General features: G+C 50.6%; 1 protein-coding gene across 3 annotated transcripts in view; it reads left to right on the top strand.

The window, feature by feature from the left end:
* The window catches only part of PAPPA2 (pappalysin 2), a 67251-nt gene extending 50707 nt beyond the window's left edge, over positions 1-16544 (top strand). For 2 of the 3 annotated variants that reach the window (XM_015869546.3, XM_032446143.2), the window contains exons 17-22: positions 44-212; positions 431-563; positions 1415-1524; positions 4252-4323; positions 14775-14873; positions 16403-16544. In XM_015869546.3, coding sequence (XP_015725032.2) covers positions 44-212; positions 431-563; positions 1415-1524; positions 4252-4323; positions 14775-14873; positions 16403-16477 — 658 coding nt within the window. In that variant the 3' untranslated portion in view covers positions 16478-16544. Of the gene's footprint in view, positions 1-43; positions 213-430; positions 564-1414; positions 1525-4251; positions 4324-4701; positions 4880-14774; positions 14874-16402 lie in introns of those variants that run through there. The other variant, XM_085512142.1, reaches the window with a different exon arrangement.
* The last annotated feature ends 4369 nt before the right edge of the window (positions 16545-20913 follow it).

The raw sequence follows: 20913 nt of genomic DNA, 5'->3' as shown, positions 1-20913 counted from the left end.
TCTGGAGTCTGCAGTTCAGCTTTCTTTCCATCTCCCTTCCCAGGAAGTTCCTGAAGGTGCAGTGCCTGGAGAGCGGGCAATGGGAGGAGGGACGCTGCATCCCTGTGGTGTGTGAGCCACCCCCGCCAGTGTTTGAAGGCATGTACAACTGCACCCAGGGCTTTGAGCTGGACAGCCAGTGTGTCCTGAGCTGTGAGCCGCCAGGATCACGGGTGAGTGATGGGACAGGGTGGGGGTGAGCCACACGTTGGGCTTCAGAGCACTGCAAAATAGCAGGGCTGGGCATGTTGGGGCATTTGGGTACCACTTAAAGCTAAAACGGAGCTCTACTTGCTGCTGGAGATGATTGTGGTGGTGTGGGTGCCAGCAACAGCACGGATGCACCCCAGCTTAGAGTATCTCCAGATCCTGGTTTCTCTCTGCTCTCCAGGTTCCCATTGTCTGCACCAAGGAGGGCACGTGGACGGAGGAGTTCAAGCTGTGCAAGAGCCTGAAGGGCACCTGCCCACCACCCCCAGAGCTCAACCTCGTGGAGTACAAGTGTGAGCAGGGGCACGGCATAGGTGAGGGCAGGAGAACACCCTGCAGAAACCCTGTGTTGAGTCAGCTGTCCTGGAGAGCCAGCTGGAAGGTCACAGTGACTCTTCTACTTGGGCCAATTCCCATTAAATCTATGAAAAAAAAATGTTTTCTTTTTTCAATCTCCTCTTGAACACAGAGCCCTAGGGTGGCTTTAGCCCTGTGCATCCCCTGGTAACTTAGAATTTGCATCAGCATAAGCACTTCTTCAGAAGCAAGGACTGACTCATCTCTAGGGCAAGCCCAGCCCTCTGTAGTGCTTTATCTCACCCTCCAGCTCTCAGTCCCACTGCAGCCTCTGCACTTAATGTGACTGCTGACATCTGCAGGGTTAATGGGGCAGGTCTGAGATAAGAGCTGGAGTGACAGCTGTGTGTAACAGGGTGCTTTCACCAGATGAGGGACCACATCATCCATTTCTTTCTAAAAGACTTGGTTTTTCAGATGCAATGCTGTCACAGTCATTACATCCCACCTTGCATCCTGCTGGGTGGGACATTAGTGTAAAACCTAAAACTGGCTGAGGCTTGGCCAAAGATAAACTTGGGACAGACCTAATGTGAAGCTGAGACTGAGGTTGGGACCCACCTGCTTTGCCAAGTGGGAGTTTTACAGCTTTTTGTCCTCCTGGGTCATAGGAAGTCATGGTAGAACTGTAAACTCTCACATAAGTCAGGGCTGGGGGAAGAAATTGTCAGCTATTGGTAGGCAAAGGATTTCCTTTAAATGCATCTCAAGCAGTGAGGAGCTGGAATGTTGGTGTCCAACACCATCCCACAGCAGTCAGCTGCCTGCTTCCTGCTGCAGTCCCTTAAAGCTGTCTCTCCTTCCTCAGGTGCTGTGTGTGTACCTTCCTGCATTATCCCCCCCAGCGATCCAGTCATACTGCCTGAAAACATAACTGCTGAGACTATGGATCACCGCCTGCAACCGACCAGAGTCCAGGTACGCAGGGAGATAGCATGGTTTTCTCCATGAATGTATGCTCAGGAGATGCCTCTGGGTTGTTCATCTTGGCCACCTCTGCCTTGATGTCCACTTAGAGCCTGGGATGAGCTCCACCAGGGCTGGCATGGCCAAGGACGCATCCTGCTGTGTATGCAGGTATAAGCATTTGAATGGGATGTCCAGGGAGGTGGTGGAGTCACCATCTCTGGAGGCATTCAAGAAAGGTGGAGATGTGGCACCGAGGGATGTGGTAAATGGGCATGGTGGGATGAATTGGGCTTGGTGATCTTAGAGGACCAAGATATATCTCAGACCTGCTTCACTCAGGCCAGCAGAGGCCATGCCTGGTATCTCTGCACCATGCCTGCTTCATCTAATTGCTATGAGGCTTCAGGCTGATTCTTCTGCTTCATAACCAGTGCCCAAGTTTTCAGCATTTCTTCCTCCTCTTTCACACACTGAGGATGCTACTGCACAGCCTCCTGCCTTCCGAGACCAAAGCTCAGTGTGAGCTACTGGATGTTATGTGAGTTTTCCAGGACTCACAGGATACCTTTGTGAATGAAGCTAAATGCAGGAATCCTGCTGACTTTTGGGATGTGCCACATGCGATTGGCAGCCAAGGTGCTTTAATGGCCGAGTGCAGATCAGAATTCACCCCTGGCAGAGGGCAAGGTGTGAGCCCTGGTCCCTGAACACCTGGAAGCTGCAATGTGGCCCCGGGCAGCGTGTCCCTGCCAGGGAGGAGGTATTGCAGTTGGCTCTGCAGCCAGGACTGCTGGCCACCCGCTTGCCTCTCCCTCCCCAACCCTTACTCATTCTGTAGGCAAAACAGCTCAAATAGCTCACATAGTTTGGATCTCCGTGGCACGACTTTCCCAAAATGCAGCTCCAACGGGGTAATATTTCTTAAAATAAAACCGAGATGCAGAAGGAAGGAGGTGGAACAAAGGAAAACAAACAGTCCTTCTGGGAGCTGGCACCCCTAATCCAGGCCTTCCCCTCCTACCAGGAAGCCGCAGAAAGCCCAGCAGCATCCCCATGCCATATCTCCATGCCTTTGCAGCAGCAGGATGCCCGTGGCATGTGGGATTGTGGAGCCTGAGCCTTGGATAGATCACCGGGTGGCTTGGCCACAGGTTCTCATGCAAGGGAAACATTGTGGAGAAGTGAAGTACAGTGTTATTTTGAATTGCCCCTCGCAGCATCTCTATGCCTGGGCTGCCTTGCTTTGCTCTCTGCCTCCTGCTGTGCTTGTGTTTCCAGGAGCTGCCACGCTCCCAAGGTGGTGGGGAGGATGTGACAAAACACACCAGGAGTGCAGAGGCTGCCTGGGGAGGGCATTGCTGTTTTTTATGCTCTCATTCATCGCATCCTACAGCCAAGAAGGTCTGGGAACTCATTCAAGTTGTACAGCAACCGCATACAACATATCCAATGGGGTTGGGATCCAAGCATCCTTTGGGGTGAGCAGGAATTGCTCTCTCCAGTTTCTCTGTCCCATCCCATCACAGCTGCCTTCCCTGCTCTGGCTGAGGACATTGCCTCTGGAGCTTACTCTTGGCAACCCATTGGGTTGGACTGAAGACTTGGAGCAAGAAGGAGCTGAAAAATACAGTAGAAACACAGGGGTTTGTCTGCTACCACCTGCAAGGGTGCTACTACTACCCTGCCCTCTGGCCATCAGTCACTACCCTGGCATACATGGGAAGCAGATGGAGATGCCACCAGCCAGCCTGCAGCTCCCTCACCCCTCCCATCACACACAAACCCAGGAGTAAAGCACCCCATGAAAGCATATTGAGGCAGAGCTGCTCCATCCCATGCTGAGGGTGCTGGAGCCATGTTGGTGGAAGAAAGACGTGTCCATCCATGTAACACCCCATGCTGTACAGGGCATCCTAGGACACTTTCACAGGCCAGCCGTTGTTTTATGGGGCCTCGGATTTCAAAGCCTGCTTGAGCTTTACAAGGAGGAAATTGCCTGTGTGGTGGGGCTTTTCTTCCCCCATATAATCATGAGTGTTCCCAACAACCCCCTTCTGAATTATGGGGACGGAGCGTTCCAGTTAGATGAAACTCAGTCCTCCGCATCCAGTTCTTGTGTCCAGTTGGCTGCAACTGCTGACTTAAAACCTCATAAATACCTCTGCGGTGGGGGTGAGCATGAGGCTGGTGTATCCAGCCCCAGCCAAGTCGGGGGAGTTGAGTCCCCAGGTGTCTCCCTTGTGGACACAGCTCTCAGAGCTGTGCAGGGTGAATTGATGCTGGTGTCCTGGGACAGCTGGCTGGGACGTGAGGCTGGTGCAAGTGGGAAGTTGATAAATACATCACGGTGTGTTGAGATGAACAGAGGACTCCATCTGTGGTAGTACTGGATGGCGACTTCCCAGCTTGGCTGCTGCCCACCATGTGTAGTGCTGCCAGCCAAAACCAGATCCTGGTAATCCTTACTATCTCCCCTTTTCCTCTCCTGGGGGTTCATACATATACATACATATGCATCTATCTCTTTATCCAGGCTCTGCTTTGAACAGTGTAGTCTGCTTTGTGGGTGAAGCTTGGGTTCAATGAGCTCCAAGGGGTTTCCTCCGGGCAGAGATGCAGGAGGGTGTTAGGGCTGATCTGCCTTGTGGAGCTCAAAGAGACCCTGCACCACTGGGAGCATGCTTGTGTCCTCCCTCCACCATCTCCCTAACAGTTCTTTTCTCCTCTCCTCCCCAGCACATCGTATGCACGGGCAGGCTGCAATGGTACCCAGACCCCTCTGCCATCCACTGCATCCAGTCATGTGAGGTAAGCTTCCTTTCCCAGCACATGGGACAGCTCCAGCCCTGCGGTGCAGCTGGGTAGCGCGGATGTGGGGTCTTTATGATCAGATGAAGTCTGCTATGGGTTGGCATAGTGGAGGTCTGCGATGGGTTGGCATGGAGAAAGTCTGCTGGAGTCTCGGTGTTTTGGCATTCACCCGGAGCATGCGGTCAGAGCAATGCTGGGGGTGAGCTGCAACGCGCCGCGTGGCCACGGAATAGGTCCAGGGCTTCATGCCGCGTTTCCTTCCTTGCGCTCTTCTCAGCCAACCCGGGAAGAAAATTCTAGCAAAAGGATTTCACTGGCAAGGGGTATCCCCAAAAATCGCGTGCTGACTCCAAGCCTGAATATTTCCTTAACCAGATCTGCAGTTCTAGAGTAATACGGGTCCAGAAAAGCCCTGCGTGACTCACGCGTCCAACCAAAACAAGGAGGATTTCCAGCGTCGTGTGTGCAAAACAAACCGCTCCCCAAGAATCTGCAGACAAAGAATTCCTTGCAGAAATCGGTTAGCCACTCATTTGGTTTTGAATAATTACCCGGCAAGAGAAAATCATAGGCAGCCTGGAGTCGGTTCACAGAGGAAATGAAAAATAGGCAGTCTTTGTCGAGCACGATTTGTTATTATGATTGAGGGTTAAAAAAAATATAAAGCTGGGGTGGGTGGGTGGGGTGAAGAGGGAATTTTGGAATGTTGTCTGCTAAAAATTTGGGATTTCTACCAAAAAGGAAAATGTAAATGAAGTCTACGCACCAAAAATAGCTTTGGGTTTTGCTGATTTTTTTTTTTTTTTAATATTATTATTATTTTTTTTTTTTTTAAATGCACTCATTTCAATGCAAATGATCAGGTTTTGCTTGCTGGTTCTGCCTAGCTCAGCTCTTTGTCAGCTGAAGGGTGGAAGAAAGGGCAGCGTGTGTGACTGTTTGTGACTGTGTGGCCTCAATGCAGCAGTGGACATGTCCCCAGAGAGGAAATGTGCTTGGCAGGACGTGCAGCAGTTATCTCCCAAACCTGGTGGCTTGTTGTGTCTTGCTCCTGTAATCTGTAAGGCAATAGGATGTTGTGTGCTAGAGAGGAGTTGGATGGCTGAGTACCAGAGCTCAATGGTGGATTCAGTGCCTTGGGAAGCTCTATGTCTTCTAATTGAAGTAGGAAGGTTTTGTGGCTCATCTTGGGTCTGCGTCTTCAATGAGAGATATCGTAAAGGATGATGGAAAAATGCCAGCTTGTTTGTTTGCATGAGAGAGAGGCACTGAGTCTAAAATCCCAGTGTCTCATAGCAGTACTCCCTGTCTTCTCATTAGCCACCTAAGCGTGCTCATGGCCAACACAAGCTCTTTCTGTTCCTGGATGTTGTCATCCTCATTTACTTCTAAGGAGCATTCCCAGACAAGAATTGTAGCCTACAGCTATAACTTAAGCAAGCCAAAACCTTGCAGTGCCCTAAAAGCAGATAGAGTCTACTCTCGTCATTGTTATCATATACTTTTCTACACCTTTTCTGCTTTTAATTACTCTTCCAGTAGAAATGACCGAGCAGTACACGCTCTTCCAGCTGCGGTCTCACCAAAGCCCTGCACAAAGCCTATGTGTAAATCTCTTTTGATAAGACCCAGGAACGTATCTGTCATTTCTGCAGTTGCATCAGTCTGGCAGCTCAGAGAGACCTGAGGTCAGCAAGTACACCCAGATCTTTCTCTGCATCCTTTGTTTCCAACTGATGAGCTCCAAGCTAACAGCAGATGTTTTACTATCAGCACAAGAGCTTGCCCTTCAATTTTACACAAGTGAATGTCATCCTGTTTCTCTCCCTAGTCCTCAGGTCATCTCTTTGTCAGATATCCTGATCCTCCTCTGTGGAACAATGCCTTCCTCCTTGTTAGCAATTTCATCAGCCAGGCCTGTTTTTAAGGTCACAGTCACTCACTGCAATACTAATGAAGATTCATCCTTCAGGTTGTTTTCTTTGCCCCGATGCTTTCCTTTCAGAAACAGCTCACAGCCGCCTCCTCCCTGATCTCCTCCTCTCTTCTCATGTCTTTGATTACTCTTTATGTTGGACTGATAAGCCAACCTTTTAATACATGTTTCATAGTAGACATTATACTGCCACAACTCTTCCCCAAAGGTATTGCTCAGAAGGCTGCTGGGCACTGGGGAGATGAAAAGTGTTGCCATTCCACAAAGGAAGTGCCCCTTGGTTTCCATCTCATCTGTGCTCTCTTGCACCCCCACAGCCTCAATCCCCTTTCTCTCCTGCCTGCATCTCCCTGGGTGAACTTGGAGGCCATTTCACTTGGGGTGAATTTCTTATGGGCTGTGGAGATGCCAGACAGTGAGAGTAGGGTATGGATGAAATACAACCCATAGCCTGGCCTTGCTGCATGCCATTCCCCACTCATCCCCGCGTCTCCTTCATCTGCACAAGGAATCTTATGTTTTTGGAGATCCTCCTGGGTTTGGCGTGGTTCAGCTCGACTTGCCAGCTGTGTGGGACGGATGTCTTAGGCCCGGATTCCTCCCTATCTAACAGTAATCCCTCACTGGAGGCACCTCCTTTTGGAGCCCAGCCTCTGCTCTCCACGCTGTTCCAGTGGCCTCTCCAGGTCCCCTCAGGTCTGAGTCACTCCTTGGAGATGCTGTCGTCTCTTACTGAGTGCCCTGGATGAGGAATTGCTTTCATCTGGCCGCCTCATTCAGGGAACAGCCCTATTCAGGAGAAGTGCAGCACTCCCAGCTGCTGGCACGGTCCCTCCCCGCAGGGTCCTCTTCAGGATAGGGCACAGTGAGCAGCAGCCAAGCCCAGCTTTGACCAACCCAGCCCCACCTCGCCAACCTCCCGCTGGAAATTTCAAGTCACCATGTAATGGCATCAGTGAGATTCTCGTTCATCTCTCTCCTCCACTGGCAGCAGACCAGCTCGCCTGCTCATCCCTCTCACTCCTCTCCCCACCTCCCTTCCCTTCCCACTAATCTGGCCGTCCATCTGCCTCCCCGTCTCTCGCTGCTCTGTGCCAAGTTCCCCATCCCCTCAGTGCAGAGGCACGTAGTTCAAGGAGAGAGAGAGTGATGTGAACCCTTCCAGAAGCCCATCAGGAATACGAGTTAGCACTGAGACGCTTTGCTTCTCGAGGGCCAGCGGAACGTCTCATCCCCTTCCATCAGTAGAAAAACAGATGGCAGCACTGGGAGGAGAGGGGAGGGGGCTGGGGAGAAGAATGGCTTGTCCCCATTGCTGTCCTGGTGCTGAGTCCATCCATGAAGGTGGCTAGTGCTTGCCACACCTGGGAAAGCAAAGCAGTCTACAGCCCACGCTGCCCACCAGCTCTGCACTCTTCTTACTGCCACTTCAGGAGGAATACACTGCAGTTCAGGTGGAAAAGCCCACCTCTTTTATCACTGTCGTATTCACAGGATGGAGTAACACCACCGTCCTGAAGAGAAACGTAGGCTGCTCTTGTGGTGATCAAGCAGACATGGGCAGCCAAGCCCTTCTGCAACATTTCCACTTGCACAGGTAGCAAAGGGTTAAGTGTAGCAGGTGCAGGCACCCTTTCTGCCTTCTTAGTGAGAAACACTTGAGGTTCTGGTGCTGGTCTGAGCTCTGAGGCTCTGCCTGTCCTGCCTAAGGTCACCTGGCTGGGCTCTGAGCATCCCTGCTGGGGGACAGCCAGGAACATCAGCACGAGGCCATTGCAGGTGACAACAGCCCATGGCAGGAGGCTGTGGCTGGCGTGGGTTGCCGGGGATTTTGCAGGTCTTTCCACCATGAGGACAAGGTCTCTCTGCCCTTGTGTGCGCTGCCGATCATGTTATCACGATCGTAAAACGCAAAGCTGTTCTCTCTCTTGTGGTTTTCCTGAGTAATTGCAGTGGAAATTATGAGTTAGGGATGGAGGCATGTTTGTGGCTGCAGGCTGTTCTCGCCTCTCGTGACTCAACAGGTAGCCAGGACCCAATGGGGTCTTCTCAGCTCTTCTCAGTGCTGTGCACAAAACCATGACTTGTGTCCAGCATTTGGCAGCTGCAATTGACCCCTCCAATAGCATGTGCAGTAAAGGCAGGGGGAAGTCTCATCTAAAATCAGTTTCCCACTGTAACTTAATGCAGTGGGAGATACAATGGGACCCTGATCAGAATGGGGCTGCACAGCAGGTGATGTCTTCTCTGCTCCTGGTCTGTAGGGCAATGGGGCACCCCAGCTGCTCTGAAAAGTGGCCAGATATCTCAGCATGGCCATTTAAATTCACTCTCTTTGTGGTGTTAATGCACTGGCACAGGCTGCCCAGGGATGTGTTGGAATCGCCATCCCTGGAGGTATTCAAGAGCTGTGGAGATGTGGCACTGCCACCTGCCTTGATAGGGTGGAGAGGATCCTTCTGCAAGGAATGTGGCTGCTGTTCCTTCAGGCGTCCCACCAGAGCCTACAGGCCCATGTGCTCCAGGTGAGCACACACCTAATGAGTTGCTCAAGACTCTGGCACATTCCCATGTAGGACACAGTGTGTGCCACGTCTCAAGAGAACGTGGTGAAGCAATCCATGTGACTAAACTGCAGTTTGTGGTCAGCGTGGGCTCAGATGCAGCCCCTGACTTGAAAGGGGAAAGCCCTGGGTGGCAGGCAGCTCTCTGGAGGTGGAACTGTACAGATACCTGCTGGGCACATTTCCGTGCTGCTTAGCTTTGGCTGTGGGCTGACCCAGCAGATTGCTTCTCCTCCAGCATTCCCCTGAGCTGTGCTTTTCCTGCCCTGCACACAGATTGATCATAGAAAACAGGTTTTCCTAAGGGGCAAAGCAAATGGATGGGCACCCAGAGACCACACAGCAGCACCAGGCCAGGGACAGGCTGCAGAACCCCACATCCTGCTTCCTTCTTTCAGACATTGCAGCTGGGGATGCAGACAGGAGTGGAAAACCACTGAAGGCACCTACTGAAATCAGAATCATTGAGTCGCGTTTGACAATAAACAAACATCCCTGAGCGCAGCCCGGCCAACTGCTCTTCCAACACGAATATTCCCCTTCAGCTCCTTCATCCCTCGTACATTGTTTTTCTTTCTGTTTAAGATCTGTAACAAGAACTTGGCAGAAACCAGATACAAGTGGGTCAGGAGGCCCTTGTGGTTTTCAGGGCTTGTTTTTCATAACCCGTCCTATCCTGCAACATACTTTGCACGAAGGGCTTGGCAGGCGATGGCTCTGCCAGCAGCGGGCACGGTGCTGAGGGCAGGATGGCAGGCTTATGGCACGGGGAGCCCTGGGGACACCCCTCAAAGACCCTCAGGCTTGCGTGGAGTGCTATGTGCATGTGGCTTCTTCCTAAACTGCCCCTTGCTTATTCTTTCCTGCCTTTGGGTTATTCCTCCTGTTCTCTGAGCGGTGAGATCAGGGTGTACAAAGGACAAGGCTAAGGGGACACCTGGAGAAGATGTGATTGATAATGAATGGCTTGGGGGCACCAGTAAGCTCAGAAACAACTGACACTTCATTTCATTTCCAAGCCATCCTGGGGGCATGTGGCTCCAAGGGGGGATATTAGCAACAATTTCTTCTCAGAAGGAACAGTCATGCACTGGCACAGGCTGCCCAGGGATGTGGTGGGGTCACTATCCATGGTGGTGCTTAAGAACCATGGAGATGTGGCACTGAGGGACGTGGGCAGTGGGCATGGAAGGGTGGGCTGGGGTTTTGGACTTGGGGATTTAGAAGTCTTCTCCAATCTTAATGATTCTACGATTCTAAAACGAGCACAGAAATGGCTCAGGGGACAGAAACCAGGTAGCACAGAAATAGTGGATAAAACACTGGTGCTGCACAGATTCATTCCTTTTTTGTCTTCTCCCAGACACTTGGTCTCAGGTCTCAGGTGCTTCTTGCCAAATTTCTTTTGCTCTCCACCCTCAAGGTCTCTTCCCCTGTGCACAGCAGCTGGGCAGCACTCACTTGCTGTTCAGAGTGGCACAGGGCAGCGAGGCATCCCAAAAATCTTCTTGATCAGGAGCCAGCCCTGTTCCCTCTTTGTCCCTCTCTGTGTTTTTCAGAGCTGATTTCCTCCTTGCGTGCCAGAGAGCCTCAGGAAGGAGAGAGAGGGAGAGTCAGCATGCTCGGGGTGTTGGGGAGGGGGGAGCAAAAATAATGAAATAAAAGGCACACTGCAATAGAGAGAGGGCCAAGAAAAATATTCAATCCAAACAATGAACATTGTCATTTCCTCCCACAGTCTGCATTCCCCGTCAACTTCCCTGGGCAAGCTGGAGGAGCCAAGAATTGCCGGGCTCCTTGCCCCACCAGCGGCAGTGTGTGCAAGGAAGGGGATGCATCCTTGGGACACTGCGCTGTAGCATCCCTCTAACTGTGGCTGTGGCTGGAGGGACAGGGAACACCCTGCTTTTTCTATAGGGGAACAGTGCTTTGGAGTGGTGCTGAAGGGTTGGAACAAGGGCTTTTCCATGTGATGTTTTCCAGGGACACACGTGAAGGTGGTGGATGCATTGGACGGTTGGGTAAACCTGGCTATTAACAAGGTTTTGGGCACACTTTGTGTGCTCCTAGACACTTCCTGGAATAGCAGAGCTTTCCTGGGGCTGCAGTGGGGTGGCAAAGAAGGAAAGGGATGGAGGTGACCCCCTGCCTCCAGCCCCAGGGCAACTCAATGTCCTGTGGCCATCAGCCCAACTTTGGGCTGACACTCATCTACCAACTGGCTTCCACCTGCCTGAGCTACGAGTCACTGCTTTTTTGTGTCTGGCAGTGAGCACCTGCTGGTGCTTCTGGAAAACCATGTGCACAGCAAGTAGAGGCATGTCCCTGTAGAGGTTATCACCCAGCCACGACCCTGCTTCCTTTACTGCACCAGGTCCCTTTGATCTCCAGTCTGCACCAGCTCCCTTTGATTTCCAGTCTTTCCATGGAGCTTGGCAATGACATCTCCAGGGCTGGTCTCTGCCTGTTGCCAATTCCAAAATGGTGCTCCCCTGATCTTCTGGGGCTTCTACAGCTGAGAAGAGCGAAGGCACCTGCAGAGTAAAACATGGCCATCATAGAATGCAAAGGATCTGAAGACCATTAAAACCCAAAATACTGTTGCCCAAAGGAGAGGACACAAAGACAGCAGGAGGTTTTCTGACTTGGAAGAAGCAGAAGAGCAACCTAACTGCCCTCCTTGCATGGAATCAGTGTGGCTGCAAAGCGCAGGACCTGCACAGCATCCTAGAAGCTGGGAGGAAACATTTTGCTTATGGAGGCTGAATTCTGAAACTAGGATCTGGGCTTTCTCTAGCTATAGGCAGATGGAAATCACAAGCATTTTCCACAGCAGCACAGAAGAGCTGTTCAGTACATAATTGGCCAGGTGCACACTGCATTTTTTTTCTTTTCCCCTTTTTTTCCACCTTTCTCTGAAGCATCTGGAATGGGTCATTGCCAATAGGAAGGTGCTGGGCCTTCAGGTCTGCTCAACCAGAGCAAAGCCTGCATTTCTGAGAAATGCTGTTCACCAAGTGCCCGTGACGCAGCACCAAAATATGTGCAATACTGATGGCATCTGTGGTTTATCCGTTCTGCTTCTCTGCCTTCTCCAAACCCAGCCTCTCTGGCTGCCTTGCTCACCACTGTTCCTGTCACACCCTTCCAAGCTCTTTCACAGTGAATCAACCTACATATAAGATTGAAGAAAAGCATCTGGACCCCATTCACCTAGCTGATGACTTTGGGATAAGAACAAAGGAGATGGCTCTTGCTCCTATATTGTCTGGTCTGGTTCATCTGCAGGGACAGAGCCAGCAGCCTCAGCTCATACTCTGGGAACTGTACAGGGGTGAGGGGAAAATGTTGTGAGCAAAACACTGGGTGCACAATTGCTATTTTTATTAGGGCAGCACATTGCCTGGCCCTGCGGTGCCAGGTGCCATTCTCCACATGCTAACACATGCCCTGGCAATGCTCCTTCCAAGACTCAAGATGGATGACAAAGCCCAGCTCTTACTGTCATGCAAGCTGGCCATGCAGCTCCCCATCATGTCCTAACTCACTTCCAAGTCCTCCTGGAGCCCTTGGCACAGTCTGGCCTCCCTTCGCCCCATGCAGGTGTTGTTTCCTACAGAGCCACACACTGTGTGGAAGCATCCGTAGGTGATTTTCTCTCTCAGATCACTTGTTCATACTTAGTTGCACTGCCTGTGTCTTCCTCTAGACTCTTGCAAGACCACGATGACACTAACACAAGCACGGACCAAGGGAAGCCAAGAGCAGCACCACGGTTTGCTCTTTCTACTTGTAAAAACTGGAGCTGGCTGGAGGCTCTGTGGCAAAGCAGCAGGATTCATGGCATCTCCCTCACAGATCCAGTGAGAGCCTCAGCATCTCCTCGTCAGCCCAACTCTGGTTGCTCCCCTTGATCTCCCGTTGTCCTGTAAGCAATGAGACTGAACCTGTCCTGGTGCTGCGAGGAACAAGGCCAGTGTCCCCAACCCATACTCCTGGCTCTCAAGAGTCTCCAGTCCAATTAGTCATTTCTTATTTTCCCCTCATACGTTTTTCCAATGTAATTTGGAGCATGAGCTGTTAAGTTTCCCCAACATGTGTTGCCATAGGAGCCTATATTTGTTTGGGGTGGGGAACGGGCTCTGGCGGATTGAGGAAAGGGGGCAATTAGCCCTAATAGTTATAGAGAGAAAGTGAGAGCGTCTCCTTGCCCATCCTGTTCCTGCCTCTGTCCTCCCCCACCTTGCACACAAAGCACGATCTGGAAATCGTTTCAGACCTGCGCAGCTGGGACCGGCAATCCTCCGCGGTAATTAGATGGAAACTACAGAAGCAGCGGGTGTTGTTTTGCCAATGAGTCATGAAACATGGAGTAAAGCTCAAGGAAAAACTCCAACATGAAAGAAAATTATGTCCAGAGCGCGTCACCATCAGCGGCCAGTCCCCCGCCTGCATCCTGCACCTGCCAGCCCTTGCCCAACAGAGACTTCTGCTCTCCATTCTTTCAGAGCCATTGGGGACCCTCATTGGAAGAGGAGTGCTTACCCTTTTGTATTCTTGCAACTGCACCTTGAAGTCCTCTGATTTATCACTTGACCATTGAAATGGCCTGACTGCTTTCCTGAGCTAAGGGATGGTCAGATTTCTACCAGAAGCCCCTTATGATGACAGCAGGAGGATGGCCACAGTTGTTCAGCCAGTAGCTGCCAGTGCAGAACAGGAGAAATATTTCAGTGCTAATCACCCAGATAATGAATGGCCTCTCCATTCTGTTAACACATCCCATTGTTGCTTGGCCGTACTTATGTGGATCTGTGCTAAATAAACTTCGGCTATAGCTCCTGACAGCTCTTTGCAAGCACTCCTCATGCACGCTGCTGGGTTGCACCAGTTGTGCAGCGTTGTTTCTCAGGCCCAGCTGGCTGCTGCTCAGCCCCAGTTACTTGTTTCTCTTCTCTAATCAGATGACTCATGTAACTAGACCAAAAAAAAACCTAAGTGGATTTCTGAATGGCTGTTTGCGCTGTTTAATGTTTCTGGTCAGAAAGCTATTCTGCTGGAATAGGTTTCTGCTTCCACAGTACAGATGAAAGTAAGGAAGGCTTGTTAATGTTCAGGCATTAGTTTGAGCTGTGCAAAAACAGGCTCTGCACATCCCCAGCAGATCAAGGAGATCCCATGGTGATTCACGGCAGAGCAGCAAAGGGCACTGGGCTGTGCCACTCGATGAAAGTCCTTCACTACTCAACCATATTCTGAAGCTAGAAGGAGGCCTTGTTGCCAGTATTTCTCATTATCAGTAAGGTTAATGCTTTCTCTACTCAAGCCAGAATTGGATTTTGACTGCAGGGAGTAAGTGCTTGGAGATCTGTTTTTCCCATCTGACCACTGGATGAATAGGCTTGTAGTCCAGCCTGGCAAAGTTTGGTGGAGCTATGTGCTGTAGAGAGGGCTAGAGCTGCCTCTAGAGTCTAGAGTACCGCAGGGACATGTCTTCTGACATCAGAGTCAGACCAAGAAACTTCTGGAAATGAGTTAGTCCTTGCAACCAGTGTTTGTAATTTCTTGGCTTTGCTCAGGCACAAGAACTTCTGGGGCACTCCTAACCTTGGACTCTGTAGTCCAAGGGAGATAAAGCATCTGCCTTCCTGAAATTGAGCATCTATTGATCCTCATGACCACCTCTCTGCTCCTGGCTGCCCAAGCCAGGTCACCAAGCTCAATTTCGGAGCCAAGCTCATCAGAAGGAAGGTTTCTGATGGGAAGAGTAGTGATGAGAGAAGAGCTGGGTCAGCCTCTTACAAGGCCCTTCCCATGTGAACATGCACAGCTGCACTGCGGTACCATTGCATGAGAGCATTGTAGCTTGCTGAGGATGTGGGATCTCTGCTCTTGGGGGGAACTTTGCACCTTCGAACAACCCTTTCAGCAACTGCTTGTTTCTGTAGCCCTTCCTAGCAGATGGCTGGTGTGACACCATCAACAACAGGGCATACTGCCAGTACGACGGAGGTGACTGCTGCTCCTCCACGCTGTCCTCCAGGAAGGTGAGTGAGCATTCTCCGCTGTATGTGCATTTGTGATTAAGTGGTCCCCATTAGCCGTGCTTTGCTGGCTGTGGAACCAGGCCTGCAGTGCAATTCTCCCATCAACAAACCCATGATTTTAAACCAAAACCAGCTGAAGCTGATAGACATCATTCCACTGATTACAGTGAGGTTTGGACTCACGCCAGTGAGACCGAGAGCTCAACCAGGCTCCTGCTGAGGCTCACAGGATTCCCTCTCACTTTGGGAAATAAGTCCTGAATACATGCCTTCCATAGGATGTAGCACTAGTCATGGTGAGTCAGAAGTCACCTTGTTGTAAAACTGAGTGATCTCAAGGGAATTTGGCATTTTGGCATGGTCTATTGGCATCTGCTATGAGCTGCCTTTCCCAGTTCTCCTTGGGAGAGGAAAAAAAACCAAGAAAACAAAACAGGAGAAATAGCATATAGGAAGAAACTTGGCATTAGAGCTGTGCAGACCCTCTTTTGTCTCCCACCACAACCACCCCTCCCACCTAACTTGCTACCCAACGCTCACGGCCCATCCTTCCTAAACATATCCAGCAGCAAAACAAAGCATAGGGCACGAGAGGATTTCTCAGTGCAAAAATATGTGAATTTGGATCTTCTCATCTTTGTTGTGGAGCTTGAATCATTTTTCCTTTCATCACACGCACACACGGAGTAAGGTAAAAATGAAACCCTGGGAAGATCCAGTTGAGATAGGACAGAAGAGGCTTTACAGCCAGGTGATGAGTGAAACCTCCACACTGATAGCACATCTCAGAGCAGGGCATGGCTCTCGGTGTTTGAGGCATCTGGATCTCTGGCCAAAATAAAGGACAGGCAGTCCCAAGGAGACGCAGCCCAGTTCGTGTGCCCCACAGGCAGCTCTCCAGCAGTACGAGCCTCTTGTGTTTCTCTCTTAAGGACGGAACACACCAAATTCTCCAGCCTCTCACTGGCTGTCAAAAATCAGATATGCTCCCACAGTAAGAAAAACTCCAGGCTCTGAGCCTGGTTTGCATAAAGCCTCCATAGGAACTGGTTATCTCAACTCCCATGGCCCACTGCTGGGCATCTGTTAACCAGGAGCCAGATACTGTGTTGGTGCCCTGCCACCCTTCTCTGCTGTCATCAGCTGAAGTGGCATAAGCTTGCTTGGCTGGATACAGTTGATGTAGTGCAATAAATCTCTCTCATGCATGTGAATTACCATAGATGGACCCACTGCCTCTCCTACTGAAGGTCATTCCTGCCCACACTGTTTCCAGCCTACCTAGGTTTTCTTTATCTGTTGCATACAAGAACTGTAGGCATATAACTCGGTTCCCACACCAAGTAATATGGAGGTTGCTGTGGGTGGGAGGTGCTGAGTTCCTCCAAGAGGTGAACAGGACAAGGCTGTGCTATGGTTGAGCCCGGAGAACCAGCCCATACCAAGGTGGAGAAAGGTTATGGAGGTGAGCAAAGGGATCTGAGAGTGGAGGCTTGACCTGGGCTAACATCTCCTTTGTGTCTCTGCAGGTGATCCCATTCGCTGCTGACTGTGACCAGGACGAGTGTACGTGCCGTGACCCGGCAGCTGAGGAGAACCAGTAGCAGTGGCATGGAGGGCCTCTATCAGTCAGGCGAGTGCCGGAGGAGCGAAGGGACACCCAAGGAGGCAGCAGGGTGCCAGGGCAGCGGGCACAAGGATGAGCCAGACAGGAGGATGGCAGTGGAGGCCGCCGAGCAGGTGGTAGCTATGGAAGAGGAGGACAGGTGGTCCCATCCCCATCCCCAATAGGCTCCTGCCGGGGACTTCGGGTCCAGCCCAAGGGGCTCCGCACGGGGTCCAGCACCGGGAGCCTGGACGCGGCTGCAGCCATGTGTCCTGGTGCAGTGTTTTTGCTCTGGATTTTGTCACTATTCACTCCCCTCCCTCTGCTGTACAGGCTTCTTTTAGCAAGGTCGAGGTAGTTGTGATCTCTGCAAATATTTAAACTTAATTATATATATATATATATACATATATATATATAATATATATAAAATATTATATATTATATTTTCTTTGCTCTTGATGAAGCTGAGAAAGGATACCCTTTGTCACACACCCATGCTGCTGTGAAGTACAAACCATTGGGAAAAGTGCAGGTCAGGGCAGGAAGAGCAGGGAATTTCCCCTCGTTTGTGGAGCAGAAGCTGGAAGGATGACAGAGAGAGAAGCCAAATGTCCCAGCCAAGCTAGAAGGGAGTTCCTGGTGGATGGTGTGGAGGCCAGGACCTCGAGGTACTCTCAGTATCCGCTGATGGCAAGTTTTGCTCTTGGGATTCACTGTAGCTTTGCCTTGCTCTGGTCCTGGAGCAGGATTTTGAGGTTGAAAAGGAGTGTTGTGCCCTAGACTTACCTCGGCTGTTGAGACCCAGATAGATGAGGGTTGTGATGGGCAAGCCAGAATAACTGTGATGCTCTACAATGAAGAGGCTGATGGAATCCTCCTTTTCTTTCCCCGTGTCTCCAAATATGAGCTTCAACAGTACAGTCAGCAGATCTTGGACTAGACCAGGCCCTGTAGCACAGGGAGAGGCAGAACCCCAGTGACCCATCAGGACACTTTGAGCACCATCTCCCACTGAGCTTTCCTTATCGCTGTCTCTGTGGCCCATTGCACTGCATGCCCAGTACAGCCTTGCTTCGGTCTCTTCTTCCTAAAAATAACAAGTGAAAACCTTCATATTTGCTCCTAGCCTCAAAAGAGCCCAGCAAGAAACCTTGGCCCCCAGGGCTGATTCCACAGGCCCATAGAGACAGAGGGTAGGGAAGGTACTGGCTCAGCTGGGACTGTTACTGCTGGTTTTATGCTACAAAGAGAAAAGGGATGGAAAGATGAGAACAGAGAAAGGACCGTGGGGCAGGAGCACAGAAACCCATCTGTATCCAGGAACTCTGCATCCCCAGAGATGGAAGCCCCATATCTGCCCCACTACATCCCCAGAGCACGGATTGAGTCGGTGGAGCCAGGGTTTGTCTGGCACCAAGCGATGGAGAGAGGGTGACACGGTGTGGAGAGACCAGGGAACGTCAAGGCATCCTTAGATTCTTTCTAGCATCCTCCCCGCAGCCCACGTTGTCAGGCATCTCCAGGAGTTACATTTGGCTGGAGGACAGGAGCAGGGGGCAGAGGCACCTGGACATCCCAGCAGTCCCAGGCAGGAGATGCCGTGTCCTCCTCTGAGCCTTTTCCCTATCCCTCACCCCACGGGCAGCCTTAGTGTCCCAACCTGCTCCGTCACAGATACAGCAGGACTGAGGGACACCTTGGGGACCTGCTGGCCATGGTAACCACACATACATAGGGTTCAGGTGACATAAGGAGGGAGATGGGAGAATTTCAAGCCCTAGTATCTTACCTGCTCCATGTCAGCACTACTCGGGCACTTACGTGTTTAGATGCCAACATTTGACTTACTTTTTGGGGATTAAAATCATTGTCTTGGACGTGACCCATCCCTGATCACCATGGGCATAAAAGCTGGTGGGCAAGGTGCTGGCTTGGCTGTGGGAGATTTGTGCTTCTCATGGATGGATAGCTTCTACGTACCAAAATATTGTTCTTCTATAGCAACACTGAGTGGTTTGTGTCCCCTTTAGGGTTTTATTCACAATGGAGGCTGCTGCTATTTTTATTTTTTTGTATTTGATAATTATTTTTTATAAAAATCTATGAAAAATAAATAATCTTCTCATCCTTCATCTCTCTTGCTTCCTTGCTTCTACTGAAGTTGGGCTGGGAAGATGGTTGGTCACTTAAACATTCGGGGAAGCACTCTTAAGTACCTTTTCTTCTTCCCTTCTTTCTTTTTCTTCCCTCCTTCCTCCCTCCTTCCTTTCTTTTCTACCAGATATTCCTTGTGTATGTGCACAAAAAAGCCCCGCATGAAGTGGGCAGCCTCACCATAGTGCCCAGGTGCAAAGACACAGGGACCAAAATGAACTGCTGCCACAATACCAGATGATCCCTGTCCTATGGATGACCCCCAGATCCCACAAACACCCCATGTCTCCAAAGCAGAGGACACCAGTTGGTGGCCAGTGTCCCCTTCTCCATATCCTGGCTCCTACCACTCACCTGCTATAGCACATAGTGCAGAGCCCCGGCTCCACCTGGCAGGATTTGAGCAGCCCAAATCTGTGCTGGGAGCTGTTTGTCTTTCCTCTGCCATGCCTGCCTTGCAGATGGCGGAGAAGGTGAGTCATGGCTGAGCAAGTGGAAAGGTCGGGAAGAGCTGGAAAACACAGGCGGAGGTGGGCTGGGGACTGATGGATGCTGTGGAGCAGCACCTGGACTGGAAGGCTTCCTCTTCCTGCTCCTGATGACACACAAAGGCCTCTCTATCTGCAGATTGTGGACTTCCATCAGAATCAGATTTACTTCTACAGAAAACAGGGCATTAAGAGCTTCTACAGCCTCCAGCAACCAAGACTAGGTTTTGCACTTAGAATAATGTCTATGGCAGTAGCTAAGTGAAGAGCTGGTTTCTCATCCTCTCCTTTTCACCAAGCACCGGACTTCAGAGCAAGAGGCTGACCTCTACATTCCCAAGACAAAGGGTGCACAGTTCAACAAGGATGGTGGTGCTCTGCAGACTGGATTTGGGAAAGCTTTGGCAGCAATTGCACTTCAGGATGGCCAACAGCAACCCTAGTAACACATCTGTTTGCTGCTGGGGAGCTGAGGAATGCTAGCAGGAGCAAGACTGGGCTTTGCCTACCCCTTCTCCAGACCCTAAAGCTGCTGCTTAGTTTCAGCTGGTGGTGTATCCCTTATAGCCCACTTTGCCAATTTTGAATTGAATTTATCCCTTTGCTTTTAAACCAAATGACCCTTGAGGAGGTTGCATTTCCAAACCAAGCCATTTCACAATTCAATGGTTGAATGGTTCATAGAATTATAGAATGGCTTAGGTTGAAAGGGACATTAAAGATCACCTAGTTTCAATCCCCCTGCCCCGGGCAGGGTTGCCAACTGCTAGATAGGACTGTTCTTTGAAGGTGTGATGAGGCAGCCACATTGGATTGCTCATGCTTGCAACAACACGCCCTGGAAACACATAGCCCCTCTGCTCTTCCTCCTCCTCATCACCATCCTCCTTCTCCTCCTCTTCCATAGGTTATAGTGCAGTGACTGCCACAGTACTTAGCTGCATGGAAAATAGCAGGAAGAAAGCATTGGGTATATTTTTAACTCTTTTTTTTTTTTTTTTTTTTTTTTTTTTTGCAATTAAGAAGTGGAAAGAGAAAAAAAAATCAAGTTGTTCCATAATACTTAACAACGTCTGCTTTCTGATGGATTTGTGCTCTACAGCCTTTGAATTCCCCCTCTCTCTCCCATACATTCATAGGCATCCTGTCTCCCATATGTGGCAGACTCAGGGTCTCCCACCTGTCTGGCAGAGCTGGTGGGAAAATAATCCTGGTGAAGGGGCCAACTACAGGCATGCTGTAGTTGTTATGAGCAGTGGAAACGAAATCACACTACACGAGACTTCTAAGGCATCCTTATCACCTGCTAATCTGCTCAGGCACTGATTTTCACATCACTCGTAGGCAGTCAGTGTTCTTTATGCTGCTGGACCTCTGTCAAAAGTCTGCCAAAAGGAGCCCAAGGTTCCCCAGGGGTGGTTGGCTGCCAGACAGCACCATCCATTCACATTATAGATGAAAAGAAACAGGTTAATTTGAGACTCTGCTCCCAAATTCCCAGCATTCCTGGAGGTTTCCAGATCAAGGACTGAGAACCCCTGAGTGAAGGTGCATCATCCTTCCCAAAACCCAAACTCCAACAGGCAGCTGTGCCATCCCATGGAGCAGGTATGCAAAGTGCAGGACGTGGCTCCAGCAGTGTTTTGGGACTTGGCTACCCAGAGCAGACAGTTAAACCTGTAGGAAGAAGCACCAAGTTCAAAGGCTGTGAGCTTCTATCCACCACCACCAGATTACACCAGCAGGACCAAAGCTATAAACAAACACCCCGGTTTGCCAGAGCCACAGA

This window comes from Coturnix japonica, chromosome 11 (assembly GCF_054131305.1).
Source record: "Coturnix japonica strain WE chromosome 11, WE-NBRP24, whole genome shotgun sequence".
Taxonomy (NCBI): Eukaryota; Metazoa; Chordata; class Aves; order Galliformes; family Phasianidae; genus Coturnix; species Coturnix japonica.
This window is presented reverse-complemented; position numbering and strand designations above follow the sequence as displayed.